Source organism: Epinephelus moara, chromosome 15 (genome assembly GCF_006386435.1).
Source record: "Epinephelus moara isolate mb chromosome 15, YSFRI_EMoa_1.0, whole genome shotgun sequence".
In the NCBI taxonomy this organism is placed as follows: domain Eukaryota; kingdom Metazoa; phylum Chordata; class Actinopteri; order Perciformes; family Serranidae; genus Epinephelus; species Epinephelus moara.
In genome coordinates, this window is record NC_065520.1 from 10,043,230 (window position 1) to 10,061,019 (window position 17,790).

At 44.9% G+C, this 17,790-nt stretch overlaps 2 protein-coding genes across 2 annotated transcripts in view; one reads left to right on the forward strand and one right to left on the reverse strand.

Moving 5' to 3' along the window:
• The window catches only part of gckr (glucokinase (hexokinase 4) regulator), a 10,353-nt gene extending 9,192 nt beyond the window's left edge, over positions 1–1,161 (forward strand). The window contains exons 18-19 of the mRNA XM_050063472.1: positions 639–773; positions 854–1,161. Of these exons, the coding sequence (XP_049919429.1) occupies positions 639–773; positions 854–967 (249 nt within the window). The 3' untranslated portion in view covers positions 968–1,161. The remainder of the gene's footprint in view (positions 1–638; positions 774–853) is intronic.
• Positions 1,162–1,717: 556 nt separating this feature from the next.
• rp1l1a (rp1 like 1a) lies at positions 1,718–14,709 on the reverse strand. The gene is made up of 8 exons (XM_050063775.1): positions 14,476–14,709; positions 13,895–14,287; positions 13,567–13,810; positions 8,575–13,466; positions 6,467–7,426; positions 5,742–6,384; positions 5,230–5,642; positions 1,718–3,956 (listed from the first exon to the last, which is right to left on the reverse strand). Exons 1-8 carry the CDS (start codon positions 14,707–14,709, stop codon positions 3,516–3,518), a joined length of 8,220 nt encoding a protein of 2,739 aa, XP_049919732.1. The 3' UTR covers positions 1,718–3,515.
• Between the last annotated feature and the right edge of the window lie 3,081 nt (positions 14,710–17,790).

Below are 17,790 nucleotides of genomic sequence, written 5' to 3' on the forward strand. Positions count from 1 at the left end.
TATATATATATATATAAAAGCATAATTATAAGGCTACGAAAACCAAACGAATTTTATTTTATAGCGATTATACACTTGTATAAACATATTAATGGGTAGAATATTCAGATTCAGATTCAGATTTGACAATAAACCATGCCAAATATTACACACTGGCCCTTTAAATGTTTCATTTGCCTCTCCACTCATACTGAATGGAAGTGAACAGGAGGTGAATATTTGCCAGTGTTAATTTCTCTCATGTGTGACTGCACCCTTATGGTGTCAGAGTGATGGAGATAGCCGGAGAACAGTTGGATACAAAACAGGATGTAGGCTCCACAAGATTTTTCTTTGTTTTTCCAAAATTTTGTACAGATTTTTAGGTATTCTATTATTGCAAATGGTTTGACAAATAGTGAATATAGCTGCTGTAAATGCAAAAAGCACTGAGCACTGACTGTTTCCAACGTCTGGTTTCACCCCTGATGATTCATTTTCCTAAGAGAAACTTAAGTAATTAAAGTTTTAGATCTCGATTTTGACACAGGCTCCCTCAGGCAAGGCAGATACACAAGATAAGTTTGCAAACAATCCAACACATAAGAATCAGTGACAGATTTCGGAGCTGAACTGACGCTGTTTCCTTCTCCTCCCAGAAGCTGTCTGGTTGTCCTGAGTCCCAATGTGAGCACGCCCTCCTGAAGGCCGTGTACTGTGTGGACAAGCTGACAGCGGACATCACATCCTCTGACATCACCACACACACACGTACGGCCAGAAACAGATCCAAGGTGAGGAGGCTGTAAGGTGCATAAAGCACTGGGGGGAATTTACTGTATGAATGTTGTTATATTATCTTCTCTGTGTGCAGGTGGTCCCTCTGGCTTTGGTGTGTTTGCTGACTGGGTGCTCGCTCAGAGAGGCGGAGACTCATCTGGAGCGACAGCCAATTGTGAGGGAGGCTGTGGAGGCGTGCCTGTCATAATTGACATGGTATGATGTCATCGTTAAGTCCCTTCCCACGTACATTACAGGCATGTATTTAATCAACTCTCTGTTTAGTGTTCTTGCTTTGCTTTGATTATGAGGTAAAATCACCTGCACCCGGAGGAGCTGAATGCAAAACCTTGTTGTAACACTAAGGGGCACTTTAACACTGGCATAATACCCTGCAAATGTACTGCCAATTTGTACTGTCCTTAGACCAGATAGTGTTTTGGTTTCAAATATGTGGGTAGAAGATGTTAAAATATAGTGCGTGCAATAAAATCTGCAAAATATAATTCAATTATTTCATCTTTTCTTTTAATGGGGAGCAAAAAAATATGTGTTCTCTTTACGTGTTATATAATAATCACTATATTGCAGAACAATTACATTTTAGAAAGACTATAATTGGCACTGGGGTGACGTTTGATGTTTCACTGACATTCTCACCCTGTGTACTGTAAGAGTTTTCTGCAGGAACAGGCGCTACCATCCCGTTCCATGTGATCTAACTCAACCTCAATCCCTCTGTGGCGCAACACACACAGGTAGTGGATTAGTGTGACGTGTGTGTATCTTGAGAGCAGTTGAGCGGCTTTGGAAACACCTTTGGAGCAGGGCCAAATGCAGAAGGGGAAAAGCACAGAGCAAAGGAAGGTACATATCAGATCTGGATCAGAAAACACGGCCTCTGTACACAGTGAACCGTTGAACCCAAAGCAACATGAGAATCCTGTGCGTTTATTTTATTTATATCAACATTATAATCACACATTCATTTGCTCTAGGTACATGATATTTGCTTGTCACTGAGTGATGGACAGCCACACAGAGCAATAACAGCATAGGCACACACACACACCCTCTTGGTACCACAAACAGAAGGATTTCGTCAAACTAAGCAATAAAAGAAACACGTTTTCCCTCGTTCACACTGTCCTGCTCTAAAATACAGTTAGGGAGTAAGCTCAGCTCACTCAGCTTGGGTTAAACAAGAGGAAACACTCCTTAGGGGTCTTAAAGAGTCTGTTTTCCAGCATTTTAAATAGCAGCTGATTCATTCCAGCCTCCTTAACAGGCTCCCTGATTCAACTGGAGAGCCACTAACAGACAGAGAGGATGTCAGGAAACAAAAGACAGCCACCTAACCGTGATCTCCCATCTGTTTCTGTCAATCTACCTTCTTATAACCATGGATACAGTAAGGCATCAGTAACACGCTTCACGCTTGTTGTACCACACGGCTGGTTAGGCAAACCCCACCTGAGTCTACAGCATGTATCACTGAAATTTAAGCAGCTAAGGTTTACGTCAACCTGATATTCAGATGTTTGCCTCGGATATGCTTCGTCGTGGAAGTTTGTGACTGAGATCCTGCGGAAAGAAATGCATGTAGAGTAAATGACAACATCAATTGGACTACATAAAATGAGGTACAGTTGCTCAAGTTTAGACATCAAGAGAAAACTCAAACATTTTACAATAAAGCTATTAAAATACAGTCTTTTCTGTCTGTTTCTGAGTGGAAAGTAATCCAAATGTCACTTAAAAGTATCGTATAACAGTGACAGAGCCAAGCGAACTGTTCCCCCTGCTTCTGTGCTCAGCAGCTTGATATTTAGAATACAGACATGAGAGTAGTATTGATCCTCTCATCTCACTCTCTGCAAGAAAGTGAATCAATCCCAAAATATGAAACAATTCCTCCAAGGTAATCAGATTACACCACAGAGCTTTAGTAGGTTTAAACAGCAGGCTTCTTTACAGACTATAGATTAAAGCAGGTAGTTAAGTAATAGCTAGGCGATGACCTTCCACACCCCTGAGTATACAGATGTAATGGGACAAGTCAAAAATACATACGACTGAAACAGGCATTTAATGTCTAACATGTCGAGGTACTTGGTATATTAGCCATGGATGCCCGTTTCTGCCAGAGTGATGGAATAAAATTCTGGTAATCCATTTTAATAAGAAACTTCCTCAAAATGACGAGTTAGTGTCTCAAAATAATGAGAAACGTCCTTAAAATAATGACTCTGTATCTCGAAAACACTGAGGAACGTAACCAAAATAATGAGTAAGTATCTTAAAATAATAAGAAATGTTCTGAAAAAGGATAATAAGGATATAAATTCGTTTTTGTAATGACTTAACCGGATCTTTTCTTCATCACTGGCAGAAATGGACTCTCTTAATTAATGGCTATATGATTCAATACATTATTAAACCTGTGGTCCACTGAACACAAAACCGACGTTATATAACACACCCATGGGTGTCAAAATTTTTCAAAAATATACCTTATTCATACACATACAATACAGAAATAGACATATCCCTTTGTACATACAGTTAACTTAAAAAATATACAAATATAATTCACATAATTAAATAGGATATGGTGGTGGCTTCAAGTTTCAAGATTCTACACCGGATCTGGGGTGATAAAGTGCTTCAAGTGTTTGAGTCTTTGTTTTTGGTTGCAGTTTTTACCCTACATAACTGGGAGTCTTCTGTGACCATAAGTCTGGTTTCCATGTGAGTTAAAAGTCATCCAGTTCGACGTCGCTCTCTTTGGGTTTGCGGCGTTTGACCCTGCCCGGCGAGCGGCTCCTCCTCTGGCCCGTACCACCACCGGTGGATCCACCAGCAGCCATTTTGGGCACTTCTATGGAGTTCACAGGGTTATGAGGTGGATCTGTGTCAATGTCCTCCATGGAACCGGGCTGGGACTCCACAGAGGTCCTGGTGATCTGATGGAGGAGAGCGCCATCCTCCTGTTTGTTCACCTCCTCCTCTTCCTCAGGCTTGAACTCTTCAACAGCATCTTCCTCTCCTCCGCCCTCTTTCTCCTCCTCTTCTCCTGTGGCTGCAGTCCCCTCGCGTCCCGATTCTTCCGCACTGGTGTTGCTTGGACGTTTGCTGTCGGTGTCGGAGTCTTCGGCATCGGCCTCTTCTCCCTCGGTCACAGTCACCCCCTGGCCCTGAGGGTCAAACAAGATCATTTATATCTGAGCAGTTGTAATTAGCTAAATTGGGTGCTACTAGGGCAGCTAAGTGTCACTAATTACAGCGACACATTGGTTACACACCAGAAGTAGTGTCAATCAGTGCTGAGAGGCCGCTGTAATAAAGTGAACGCAAGGTTCTAACTAAACATTTTGACAATAACAGCAGACGTCCATCAGTGGAAGCAATGTGTTGCTGCTAAACAAAACAGATTTGTTCAGTCTGTCTAATTGGATAGCAAGATTATCTTTCCCCACAGGCTTAGAATTAGTGGTGAGGCTGCAGGACTGTACTGTAGGTCAGATTCCTCTTTAAGGTGAAGTAGATTTTAACCCAGCAGTCATGTTCAGGCTGTTTAAAATAGATGGTGCTCAAATTGGTATTCATAGCTAGGATGTCAGTTTATTCCTATGCAGGAACAGTCACTGATGTCATCCAACAGACTGTTTTTAAATGAAAAGAGCAAAAATAATATCTGCACCTGTTTGCGCTTCCTCATTAAAAATACCAGTAGTCACTAATTAGAATTTTCATTGGTCTCTTTTTGGTTAATTTTGTTAGCAATGTTAGCATGGCTGGTGGTGCTAACATAATTAACAATGCTAAAGAGGTTTTACAGCTCAAAATGAAGCTGCTAACTCACTTCGGTGACCTAGGGGGAGGCCGGAGGGTGGCTAACATATTTTAGCAGCAACGCCGTCCCGCCAACGGGACAATCTTACCAGCAGTAATCGCTGAATGAGCGACGCCACCAGCTAGCTTCCGCTAATCTAGGTAGTGCATGATGCAGAGCAGGCAAGGCTATTAGCTAACCAGTAAAGAGTGGAGGGTGGGCAGTGGGTTAATGCGTCTATCTGGCTGTCAGCTAAGCTTACAGAGTATAGAATAAAAGGCAAGACATTTACATCACAAAACATTAAAATTTCGGCGCTTTTTGATGGATAGCATTTTGAAATGCGGCGCCAAAGCTCACTGAGTCAATGGGCCTCTTGTATTTCACGTCATTTCACATTTTTCCCCTTAAAATTAACTGGTTACTTACCAGTTAAGGGCTATTGAAACAAAAAAAGTTTATATTGCGTATGAATAATAATAAGGGGTTAAAGTGAATGCGCTAAACTACGGCAACCACAGAGGGTCAAAGCTGAGCCTGAAAGTCATATATGATATAGTGATATGTCTAAAACTGACAGTTTGGATAATAATTTTCAAATTGAAAAAAATCCTTATGCATGTGATTGATCCTACCTGTGATGAGGTTTTCTCCTCCTCTGATGCCGCCCCTCCCTGCTCTTCACTCTCTCCTTTCTTTTCATCTTCATGTGACTCCCCTTCAGCAGCATCATCCCCGTCATCTTCATCTTCCGCCTCTGCCGAAGCGCTGATGTTTCCCTCCACAAAGTCCTCCACCAGAGTGGATTCTTCATTTTGTGCAGGGCTGTCATTCTCCGTTTCCCCAGATGCCTCTTCTTCTTCTTCTTCTTCTCCGCTTTCCTTGCCTGTTGTTTCTTCTTCCTTAAATTCAGACACCTCGCACTCTTCTGCCTCTGCCTCCTCCTCCTCCTCACCCTCGCCATTTTCAGTGGTCTCTCCTTCACCTGCTGTTGCCTCTTTTACTGTCTCCTTGTCACCCTCCTCCTCCTCCTCCTCTTCCCCGGTTCCTGTCTCGCCCTCATTGGTTCCTGTCTCTTCTTCATCCTCTGCGTTCTCCCCCTCTTCCTCCCCTGCTTTCTCTTCATCATCTCCTGTCTCATCCTCACCTGTGTTGTCACATGTTTCCTCAGCATCCTCTCCTTCTGCTGTTTCCTCCTCTCCCTCATCTGCTTTGTCGCTCTCCCCTTCATTGCCGGCACAGTGGCATTGACATTCTCCCTCCACTTCCTCCTCCTCTCCATTTGTCTCCTCTAAAACAACTTCAGCTTTGATATCCTCTTTAGTTTCCTCCTCTTCCTCTTCTTCTGGTATTGTCTCCTCTAAAACAACTTCAGCTTTGATATCCTCTTTAGTTTCCTCCTCTTCCTCTTCCTCTGGCATAGTCTCCTCTAAAACATCAGCTTTGATATCCTCTTTAGTTTCGTCCTCCTCCTCCTCCTCCTGCAAAACCTCTAAATTTCTTGACTCCTCTACTGTGGCCTCACTAACATCTTCCACCCCTGCAGCTAGTGGCATAGCTGTAGGCGATGGGCTTTTCTTCAGCTGCAGTATCTTAAGGAGGTCAAACTCCATCATCACTGGTGCTGCCGCTGCCAGCGGGTTGGCGTTGAGAGGCCGGGCGGCCATTTTCTTGCGAACACAAGCATCACAGGGACAGTACTCGTCATCGCTTCGCTGGTCGCTGAACTCACCCGTCAGCTCTCCATCACTTAGGTCCTCACCAGTTTTTACTGACTGGTTCTTCATGACCTGAAAAATAAACCAAACATTATCTTTCTGCCTTTCAAGCAGCAGTATGTTGTTAGATATAAAGACGATTTGGTGGAATTACCTTCAATATTCGACGCCTCCTCTCTGTCATGGTGGAGTCCCTAGAGAGGTTTCCTCTTTGCGGCGGCCGGGGTGTCCTCTCTCCTCTGCCGGCACGACCCTGGATCTTCCTGACCTCACGCTCGATGCTGCTCTGGATGCGTCGGCTCACCTCGTCCCTCAGCTCGCCGATCATCGTATCCAGGATGAGGCTGTCGTCAAGGTCCCAGCGAACTTTGAACTCCGCCATGGCAGTTATGTAGTGGTTCATGAACTGTTTCTCCAGCTTCTTCAGAAGGTGCAGGACCCACACTGGATCAGGGTCTTGGGATTGTCTTTTTGACAAGGGTGCTCGCAGGACAGTCGGGGGCGTGGCTGAGCTGGAGTCCTCCACTGTCTCTCCTTCGTTATCAGTGGGGGATTTGGAGCTGTCATTAACAGAGCTCTTTTCTGATGATGAGGGATTCTCGGTGGCTTTTGGACTGTCCAGACTTGGAGGGACCATACTTTGATCTTCACTCTGTACCGGTTCCTCTGCTGTGCTTGTCTCCTCTGCTTCTACCTCAGTTTCCTTGAGTTCTGCTTCTGCATCTCCCTCCTTCTCCTCCTCTTCTCCAACTTTCTCCGCTCCCTCATCCTCATGTACAGAGGTTGTTTTGTTTTGCTTTGCTTCATCTCCACCTTGATTTCCATTCTCCTTCCCTGATCCTCCAGAGCCACTGCTCATCCCCACCCCGGATGAGGACCTCGGTGGAGTCACCTGCTCTTTGCCGACGTCCTTGTCCTCCTTGGCCTCAGTGTTCCTGGGTTCAGTGAGCCAGAGGGACTGAAGGATGGCCATGATGTCCTCATACTGCTGGTTGCGGTCCTTCTGTTGGTCACAGCCAGGACTTACTGTAGGCTCAATGAGCTGGAGCTGGGCTAAACAGTCCAAGAGTCCCCAGGCTGAGTTGCTCAGTCTACGACCATAAACTGGAGACACCTACAGAAGACAGCAGAAGATACAGATTACATCAAATACATAACATAATCTCACATTCATGCAATCCATCTTAAATCCCTGTATATCAGGCATTCTTGAAAAGCTTCACAAGATCAATTCATTTTTCAGATGTTTCTTAAAACTGAGCATTTTCACTTTCTAAATTACTGAATGATTTTTACCTCTTGGGGCTTCTAAAATTATTCAGATAGCCCACAACAGGGGAAAATATCCTTTACATATTTGCAACCAGTGACAAGATTATACAAGATTGCTTCAATTTAAGGGGTTAAAAACACTAACACTATGTGCATAATTATTTAAATGTGAATATACTGACAGTTCTCTCATGTACTATATGGTTTTGTAGTAGAATAATGCTAAAATGATTGGCCAAAAATTTTGAATTGCTTAACCATTTAGGTAGTTTATGAAACATTCTCTCAAATTCCAGCTTCTCAAATGTGAAGATTTGCTGCTTTTCTCTGTTTCATGACTGTAAAATAAACATTTTTAGGTTTTAGACTATTGATTTGACAGAAAATACGTTTTAAACTTTATACATTCATTAGTTAATTAAAAAAATACACAAACAATAGTTTTAAGTAACGTTAATAGTTGTTGTATGCAGCCTTCAAAGAGTGCAAAGAGGGCCAATCCGGAAGTTAGTACCGCCCTGGTTTCCTTGACAAAAAGGCAATGAGATTTTTCCTTTTGATTTTGTATCATTGCAGAAAATAACCTCTGTGGCAAACAAAAGTTCAGGATATTTACAAGTTGTTCATCAAGGTAATCTTTATGAACACTTCTGAAGCGTAAATGCAATTGCCAGAAGTAACAAGCTAACGTTAGGCTATAAACAAACAAAATTACATTTGCATTACTTCAGCGTCAACACCACAATGAGGCTGTGTTTGGCATGATGACGTTCTGTAGTCTCATTTAGCCACTTCTTGGGAAACATCTTTTTAAAGACGTGAAAGCTTCAAAATTCACAAGTGGGGGTTTTACTGATGTATTTTATCAAAATATAAAAATCTCTCTAGCTTGTGTTAACCACAGACCTTATTTCAGGCATTTAACCAAAAACCCATTAAAAAACCAGAAAACCAGAATTGCAAAAATGCTATCTAACATCATTGGCTTACCTCAGGCATACTCTGACATCGACCCAGAGAGGAGCTCAGAAGAACTTTCATCACTGCGGCTGAACAATTCAAGCTCCTGGGCAGAGAGTCACCGCTCACCAGCAGGTTGTTGGAGCGAGTCCCCGCTGTGTCACCTAGAGCCAGATCTCCACTCTTCTCCACCTCTCCTGCATCACATTCAGCTTCTTCCTTTTTCTCCTCCTCTTCAGCCTCAACTTTCTCCTCCTCACTTACTTTCTCATCCTCTGGACTCTCCTCGTCCTTTGCTGCCTCCTCTCCAGGTTTCTCTTCCACCACCTTCTCTTGCTCCTCCTCCTCATTCAGTTCATCACCAAGTGTGAGCATGCTGCTGTTAGGGGGAATGCTCCGCAGCCAGTCGCTGACAATCTCGTTGGGGGAAGCATTGGGCAGACAGCCAGGTGACAGCTCCAGTTCCTCCCGATCCATCTGGTTCTTGCTCCTCTGACACTTTTTACTTGCAGACTTCTCACTGGTTTTACTGGCCTTCGAATGTCGGCTGTGTGGCCGAGCAGCAGCCATGATTTCCTTCAGCATGTCAGCAGCGGACAGAGAGTGAGACAGAGTGCTCTCACTGCACGACTCCACTTTGCTGCCTGGTCTGGAGTTGTGTAAAGGACAGGGGCTTGAGGATTTGACGTTTTTCTTTTGAGAATGAGATGTTTTGACACTGCCACTGGATTTGGCCTTGTGATCTTTGACTGAATCCTCACCTTTTGAGGCTTTTATTTTTGAGCCTGAGTGAGTCGAAGCTGCCGACTCAGGCTTGAGGCAACAAGGACTCTTGGAGTGGACACTGGTTACCTTGTTGTATGCAATATCTTCTTTCCCTTCTACCTTACTGGCTGCACTACTGACAGCCTGATTTTCAGTGTCATTATCTCCTGAATCTCCAGCAGCATTTTTAGTGCTGGCACTTTCAGGGGATTTGCTCCGAACTTTAGCACTTGCTGCTGACATTGCAGAGGACGCCCTGTTGTCTGGAACATCCATATTGCTAGCTTTTGTTGTTGAAGCAGACTTCACACTTCCTGTTTCAGGGTCATTTTCTGCCCTAGCTGGGTTGGCACTTGGAGGCTTACTGTCAAGCATTTGAGCTGCTGCTTTGACACCACACTTACAGCAGGACTTGTGAGACCTGCTGCTTTTGGCTGAAAATGCAGTGGATCCTCTTTCTGATTTTTGCTCTCCATTTTCTTTATCATCATTTCCTCCTGGTGTTTCAATAATAGGGATCTCAACTGCTGGACGATTGTTAGACAAAGTGCTTTTATTGTTGGACTTGTGGGACATGATAGATACCGTTTCCTCCCTTTCTTCCTTCATGGTGGACTGCTCTGTTGCTCTCTTCTTCTCTCCATTTCTCTCATTGTTTGTGTGAAAAGAAAAATTGGACTTGCCGCTGTCTGAGTCCGCTGTTTCTTGGTCTTCTGGCAACCCAAGAGAGACTGACCCTGATGAGTTTCGACTCAGAGGTTGCTCTGTGCCCCCTGATTCTCTCCTCTGCCTTTTGGTTGAGGACGACAGGATGCTGGCAGCCCGCTCAGAGGCCACCTCACTCTTCAGCTCCTCATCTTCCTTTTTCTCCCCCTCCTTTTCCTTATTTGCCTTTTCAAGTGCCGATGCTGCTCCACAGCGACGTTTGGATTTTCCAGATTTTGCAGAGGTTTTAGAGTGAACTGACAAGGCACTGGGCCCTCTTGTCTCTGCAGGCAACAGCTGTTGCACAGGGGATTGAGGGCTGCTGGAGGTTGCAGATTTGGGTGAGTGGGTCCGTGGGGAACATGTCCTCCTGGGTGAGAGTGTTTGGCCATGAGATTTACTCCTTGGTGCATTGTCTTCCACAACATTTTCATCTGCTGTTTCAATAACAGCAATATCAGCTGTTCCATTATGATTGGACTTATGCGATATGGTCGAAACATTAGATTTCCCTGATTTAGCCGATGCAACGCTCGGCACTCTCTCTGCTATGTTATTTTCTTCCTCGTTGACCCCTTCTGGTGTTTTAATGGTGACAACATTTGGACTTGGTGACACCGGTTTGAGACTTCTACTAGACTTGTGAGAAGTACCAGACCTCACTGAAGATTTTGACTTTACAGACATGGCACTAGACACCCGCTCTTGATTTTCATCTTGCTTCTCTTCTCCATTTGTCTCAATAGAAGGAATATCACCTTCATTTGGATTTGGAGATGCTGCAGTGTGGTTTGACTTCTGGGACTTGGAGGACTTTGCAGAGGTGTGTGATTTCCCTGACATGGCGCTGGGGGTTCTGTCCTCTGTGTCCACCTCTGTCTTTGCTGTGTCTTTGGCTGGAGAAGCCACTCTTGAACTTTGAGACTTTGCGGAGGTGGCTGATTTAGCAGATATTACACTTTCTGGCCTCTGCAGTTCCTCCTCTGCCTTCTCATTTTCTTTTTCCTCGGAGCTTGGAGATGCTGCAATTTCATTGCCACTGTTGTTAGACTTGCATGACTTTGAAGACTTTACAGACATGTTTGACTTGACTGATCTGCCAGACACTTGACTCGCTGCCCTTTCTTTTCCATCTCCTCCAGTTCCTGACCTGGGAGAAAGTGACCTTTCCGAAGCTTTGGTGGACTTATGGGATTTATTTGACTTGGCAGAGAGATTGGACCTGGCTGACATGGCACTGGCTGGTCTTTCCTCTTCCTCCACTCCTTCTTCCTGTCCTGTTGCTTCGATTGCAGGTTCATCAGCTGGAGATACTGCTCTTGCACAATGACTGCAAGTGGACCTGTGAGATGTGGCGGACTTTGCTGACACATCTGATTTGGCTGATTTGGCTGATTTAGCAGACTGGGCGCTATCAGGTCTTTCTGTCTTGCCAGACTTGACAGAAAGGGAACTGGGAGTTCTTTTGTTTGTGTCTTCCTCTTCCACAGCTGTATCATCAGTTGGGGAGGCAACCTTAGTTCTTATTTTGACTGAAGCACTGGTCTTAGCTGAAGCACCAGATTTGGCTGACAATGAGCTATGTGCTCTCACTACAGAGTTCTCTCCCTCTGCTTCCTCTCTTGTCTTTATGTCAGCTGTGCAGCAGCAGTTGGACTTGTGAGACTTACTGGACTTGGCAGACACATTGGACTGAGCTGACATGGCACTGGAGCTTCTCTCCTCCTCTTTTTCTGCTGCAACACAAGTGCTGCCATTACAGCCAGACTTGTGTGATCTAACGGACCTGTGGCTTGTGACTGAAGTTGCACTAGGAGCCCTTTCTTCCTCTTTTTGTTCTGTTTCAGGATTGGATGCTCTGGACATGACACTAGATGCTCTGCCCTCCAGTACGTTTGATATCACAGAGCAGCGCCCGTAGTTGGTGAGGTTGGTCTTGTTGGATTGTGTTGACACAGCTGAATCTTCAGAGTCATTCTCCTCACTGTCGTTATTGGCAATCTCTTGACTGGAGAGAGGTGTGGCGGGCTTTGGAGAGGCTTGATGAGAATCATGGGACCTCTGTGATGCTCTGCTATTGGCATCAGAGTTGACCGCACGTCTGCAGCCGCCACAATGAGGACATACACTAGATGCCCTTGACTGCAGAGAAAGCCCTGTGTGACCAGACAAACCACTAACAACCCTCTTTATCTCTTCATCCTCGTCATCTGCAGCCCCCTCCTCCTCTGAGTTTGGGGTCTTAGCGTTGTTGGACCTGCAAGACGCTCTGCTCATTTTGGACCTGGAGCTGGGAGCTCGATCTGTCTCCTCTGCTTCTGCTTTTGAATGTGGGGTAGCTGCTCCACAGTGACAGGAGGAGGCTGCAGATACTGCTCTGCTTCCTCTTTCTTCTTCCTCCTCATGCTCCTCAGTAGCGTGAACGGAACCGGCCAAGACATTGCTTGTTGGTTTGTCACTCAGGTGACTCTGTGAAGTTGGGGATGGGGATGGTTCGTTGCTATGACAGCAGCGTGAGGCGCTGGGTGGCAGGTCATCATCCTGATCCTCTTTCAGCGATTGCAGGATATGTGAGGAGCTGCTGATTGCAGACAGTGGACGTTCACCGTCTTCCTCCAGCTTTAGCTCATCCTCTACCGACTTCCTGCCAAGTGGTCGTAAGTTGCTCTCCATGGCAACCACTTCACTGCGGCTGCAGCATCGGTTCACCGTGCACACCTCTACATGTGTGTCTCCATCCTGCTCCACCTCTACTCTGCGCTCAACCTGCTCTGACACAAACATCTCCTCCTGGACCAGTTGGCCCTGCTCTGAATTTCCTCCGCAGTTGGAGACTCGTGCTCGACAGCGCACCACCCTCCTGGAATTACATGATGAGGAAGAGCTAGAAGAGTGTGTATGCCTAACCATAGCGTGGGTGTGGCTGGATGTATGTGGAGGAGGGATGGGAGGCTTTCTGACACTGTGTGCCGGGTTTTCCCACAAGTCGTACTGCTGCTCTGGTCTCTGGTAGCAGCAGGGGCAGTGGTTCCCCTCCAACACACGCTGCAGAGATTGGTTGGAATAATCCACACCCTCTGGGTCAAAGGATGTGGAGTCAGGGTCAGAGCAGCTCTCTGATTGGCCCTGCTGCAGATAATGGGGCTGGGCATGGCTCAGAGGGCAACATTCATTGGTGAGAGATGGAGATTTTTTAACTTGTGTTGACCACTGGAGGGTTTCGTCATTGTGTAGGCGAAAACGCACCCTCATCTCCACTGAGAGGCTGCCATCTTTATTGACCAGGACTCGCTTTTCAATGTCGTCGTTCATAATAGCCGGTCTGTTCTGAGAGTAAGAGCTTACACCATTGCCGTATGACTTCTCTGAAGACAAGGAGAAACGGGTGGAGCGGTTTGAGGAATCTGAACGAGGGTGGATGATGCTTTTTTTGGTTTCCAGACCAAAGTTAACTATGCAGAGACAGAGAGAGAGAAAAGGAAATGTAAATGCACCTAGTAATTCACTTTTTCTTACTCCTTTGACCACTATACTGATCAAACAACAACTTACCATTTTTCTTGCTTTCATGCCCTTCGCTGTACTGGCTGGCTCTGGACTGAGCTCCGTGAGGTGGGGATCTTGCTCCTTGAGTAGCAGGAGATCGGGCCCCGTTACCAGGAGTCCTGGGGCCGAGACCAGGCAGTTTTTCTTCTGAACTCTTCCTAATAAAGTTTACTAGCATTGGGCTGAAGGCTTCCCGGCCAACACACACCAACACGCCAGGACAAGTCATCAGGCTTTGCACACTGTCAATCTGGAAACAAATTCACAAAGTGTCAGCTTCTACAAAACACACTGCAAATCATGATCATACATTTAAAAACAAATGGCATCTTACCCTGCGTCCCTCTGCAGTGTAGAGCTTGCGAACGTGAAATTGCATCACCTCAGACACCTCATCAAGAAAGGCCCTCAGACTCCTGGTTGACCTCCTGCTCAGCACCACACTCCTCCTCATCCCTGGCTCGCTGTTTTTAACCAGCAGTATCCGCCGCTGCCTGTAAGAGAAATGGCCTGGTGGTGTTGCGGATGAGGATTCGGGCCGCTGAGGCCTCCGGCTGTGATGGTACCAGATGCTCGGGCGTTTGCTGGCCAGCTCCATGTTGACTGGCTTTGCATGGCGCCGGTCAGAGCAGACGTAGCAGCCGCCATCCTGGAGCTGCTCCAGGTGTTTGATGGCATGGGTGCCACGAGGAGTGGTCACAGTCCGCACGCCAAATGGCAGAGGCACCTGTATGTAGACACACACACACGTACTGTAAATACAGTACACATCTGTATCGATCTTTTACCAGTGTGTGTCCAGATCATATTTCATTCAGCAGGTGAACATTTAAGGAAGTAGAGCTACAGTTGCATCGACACAGCCAGCTTCAAAAGAAATCTCTACATCAGAGCTCTGATATCTGTCCCACTAACCTTTTGGGAAAGGTCATCCAGCAGGGCGTCAAAGCATTTGAAGCTGCGCTTGTGGATGGCCATCCTGACGCCCCCAAACTGGCTGTCGCCGCTTTTGTAGAATGTGATCCGCTTGGCCGGGATGGCTGTGGTCACATGGGCGGGGCGTAAGTTGGAGGGGGGCCGCGGGGGGAGGGGTGAGGCATGTTTAGACGGGGGCCGGGGGTCCCACATCCCTGCCTGGACCGAATGCATGCTGCAATCTCACACACACCTGAGGGATACACACAAATTTGCAACACAGAATGTAAAGAAGTTGTTGAATCAGTGGCGATCCTGGACTTTGGTAAAGAAGCCCATGAAGGCTTTTGTTTCTAACAACACAAAGGTATGCTTGTTTCATTGTGCTGATAGCAACACCTAACATATGTATGACAGTTAGCGGTAGTTAGCTGACTGTCCCAAATAATGCTAACCAGTTTTCATTGCAAATTTTGCCAACATAAGTGGCTATCAGGGGCCACTATTCCTAAAGGACCAAAACATTTGCCTCTCCTGATGGTGTGTCCCAGTGTTAAATACCCAAAATGTGCATCTGTCATCATTTATTTATTTTATTATCCTTTAATGTGTTATTTAGCCTTTTGTTTTTCCATTAACACACTTTCTAATCACACTCACAAGGTCACAAGCGTTAATCAGGGTGTTTGCCTGAGGACATCCACTAACAAGACTACCTGGCATATAAAGGTGTTACATGTGTCATTTGGCTCCAGCGGGGGAAGGCTTCTTGTACAAAGTCATCCAAATCAATTAGGAGGCTACCAGGTGAATGGTTTACCTGATAAACCTAAAAGCGTGGTTTTACTGCATTATTTCCTGCATTTAATAACCAACATGCCAAAAAAATCGTCAGATTGCCTAAAGATTGGTAATGATTCCCATTCTCCCAAAATAATTTGTGACAAAAGACCTCTGGACTGGCATCTACTGTTGCATAATGTGATATTAATTACAGCAACATGCATATCTATGTATATATTAGAGACAGAGCTTCCCACAGCCAGCTATATATAGCGTAACGGCCTAGCACACATGTAGAAATCCTATTTGGAGCGGACGTACAAACTTTCTGTCCTGCTTCTGAACAGCTTGCATAATGTGCAGTACGTAATTCATACAGTTTCACTTTGTTTTCAGACCTCACAGTGTACAGATTGACACACAAATTTAAACTTTTCTATTTGGTTTAGATGAATTTGAAGACAAAAATCATGTATCATGATATAAGCAGCAATATAAACGACTGCAATATAAACAGGTGAATCAGTACGAGAGACTACAGCTCAGTGACACTGTGCCTCTTATTTTCAATACAATGATAATACTGTTAATCACGACTGTTAACTCTGATGATTCTCTATAACCCGTGATAAAAAGGTGAATTATAAGAGGGCTTAGCAGGCTTTTAAATCCCATGAGACTACGGGACTGCAGGCCAAATCACTGCTCTTAGCCGTAGACACTCAACGTGACGCTCTGCCGCTTAATCCCTCTTCAGCCCGACCTCTCTTAACAACTTTACACCTAAAATATCACCACATACACGCATGATTTTTAAATGAAATCCAAGCAAACCATTACAAAACAACAAAACAGTGATGAAGAGAACATGATTAGCTGCTGGACTGGAAGAAGGCCTGTGCTTAGCATTTGTCTTTCAATATCTCCCCTGCTGAGGCCTACCTGAAAACACACATATATTGAAAGGATAATCACATTAAATTACAGTATTAGCAGCCAAGTTTTCTTGAGGCAATAAATGACACAAAACAAAACTGCTGGCACATTTTAAAAAGACCTTATATCATGACCTATATGCATTAGCCCCTTGAGCATTATAGCAACAAGCTGGGGAACTTTTTATGGCAAAAACATAACTTGAAAAATAACATCAGTATCACAACTTATCTTTTACCACCATATATCAACTGTAGACCCATTTTTCAAGCACATTTAAAAGCCATAGATTACTTTACCACTAAGGCATTGCCATTATATGTTAACTACAGACCCATTTTATAACTTAAAACTCAACAAAAGAACCATTTTTACCACTTTTCACTCATTTAAGACATTTTAAAATCTTAAATAATAACCTAAGAAGAATTTCTACCTCTAATTTGACCCCACTACTCACATATTCAGGAAACATGGTCCAAAGAGATGAGAAAAAGCTGGAGGGGAATGTGTCCGTGCAGGGTCTGACCGGCTGAGTCAGACCAGGAATCAGCACTATGTGTGTGAACGTGTCTATAGGTGTGTGTGTGTGTGGCAGCTTCCTCTGCAGTTTGAGTCATACACTAAGATGTACAGCAGAGCCCCCAGTTCCACGGCTCTCAGGGCAAAATGGCTGGCGGTAATCAGGTGCACGGAGAGGGGAGGGGGCAGGGCGGATGGAGAGAGGAGAAGACAGGAGAAGACAGGAGTGGGGGAGGCTAAGGATAGAACGAAAAGCCTGCTTAAGAAAGAGGAGGGTTGCTATGGTGAGGCCAAGACGAGTGATGTTCTTATGTACGCCACACCTGACCTGGGGAAGTGGCACATGCTAGTTGGCAATTTTGATAGTTTCCTTTTATTTTCGAACCTTACACCAACTGGATGGGAGAGCAGGAAATATTATTTTTTTTTATCATTTAGGAAACTTGCTTGAAGCGAAAAAGGTCCCTAAAGTTTGATTCCTGGCCTGTACTGGTCTGTTTGTACCGTCTGTATGTGTGTGTCAAAGGTTTCACTTTGAAATCAGAGATCTTAGGTTTCCAGCCTCTTTGCACCCTTTCTCTCTTTCTTGTTATGTGTCTCTTTCTATGTCTTTCTCACACACACATACACACACACACACAGCGGCTCCAGTTGGAGAGGATTTCAATTATAGACAATCTGTCTGACAGCAGGGTTCCTCCTGTTTATAAATCACCGAAAACACCAACTGCTGCTCTTGAGCTGTGTCGAGGCAAACTAGTTATTATTGGAGGAGCAGTGGGAAAACAATGATGAGCAAATCATGACTGGTTCATCATCACAACCAACAACACACCACTTTAATGAGTATGAAGAACCACTTATAATTATTTTACACTTCATATTTTCACTGTGTTTTCATCTTGTCCCTATTTACTTATTTGTTTACTTACTTATTACTTAAGTCTTGGGGTGGCACCAAAACTAAAAGCCATACCTGAATTTCAGGAATTTGATTATGCTTTTGAAGTATACAGGGTTGTTAAGAACTAGCAGTTCTCTTTTCTTTAAAAAGACAAACATACAGCTTTAATT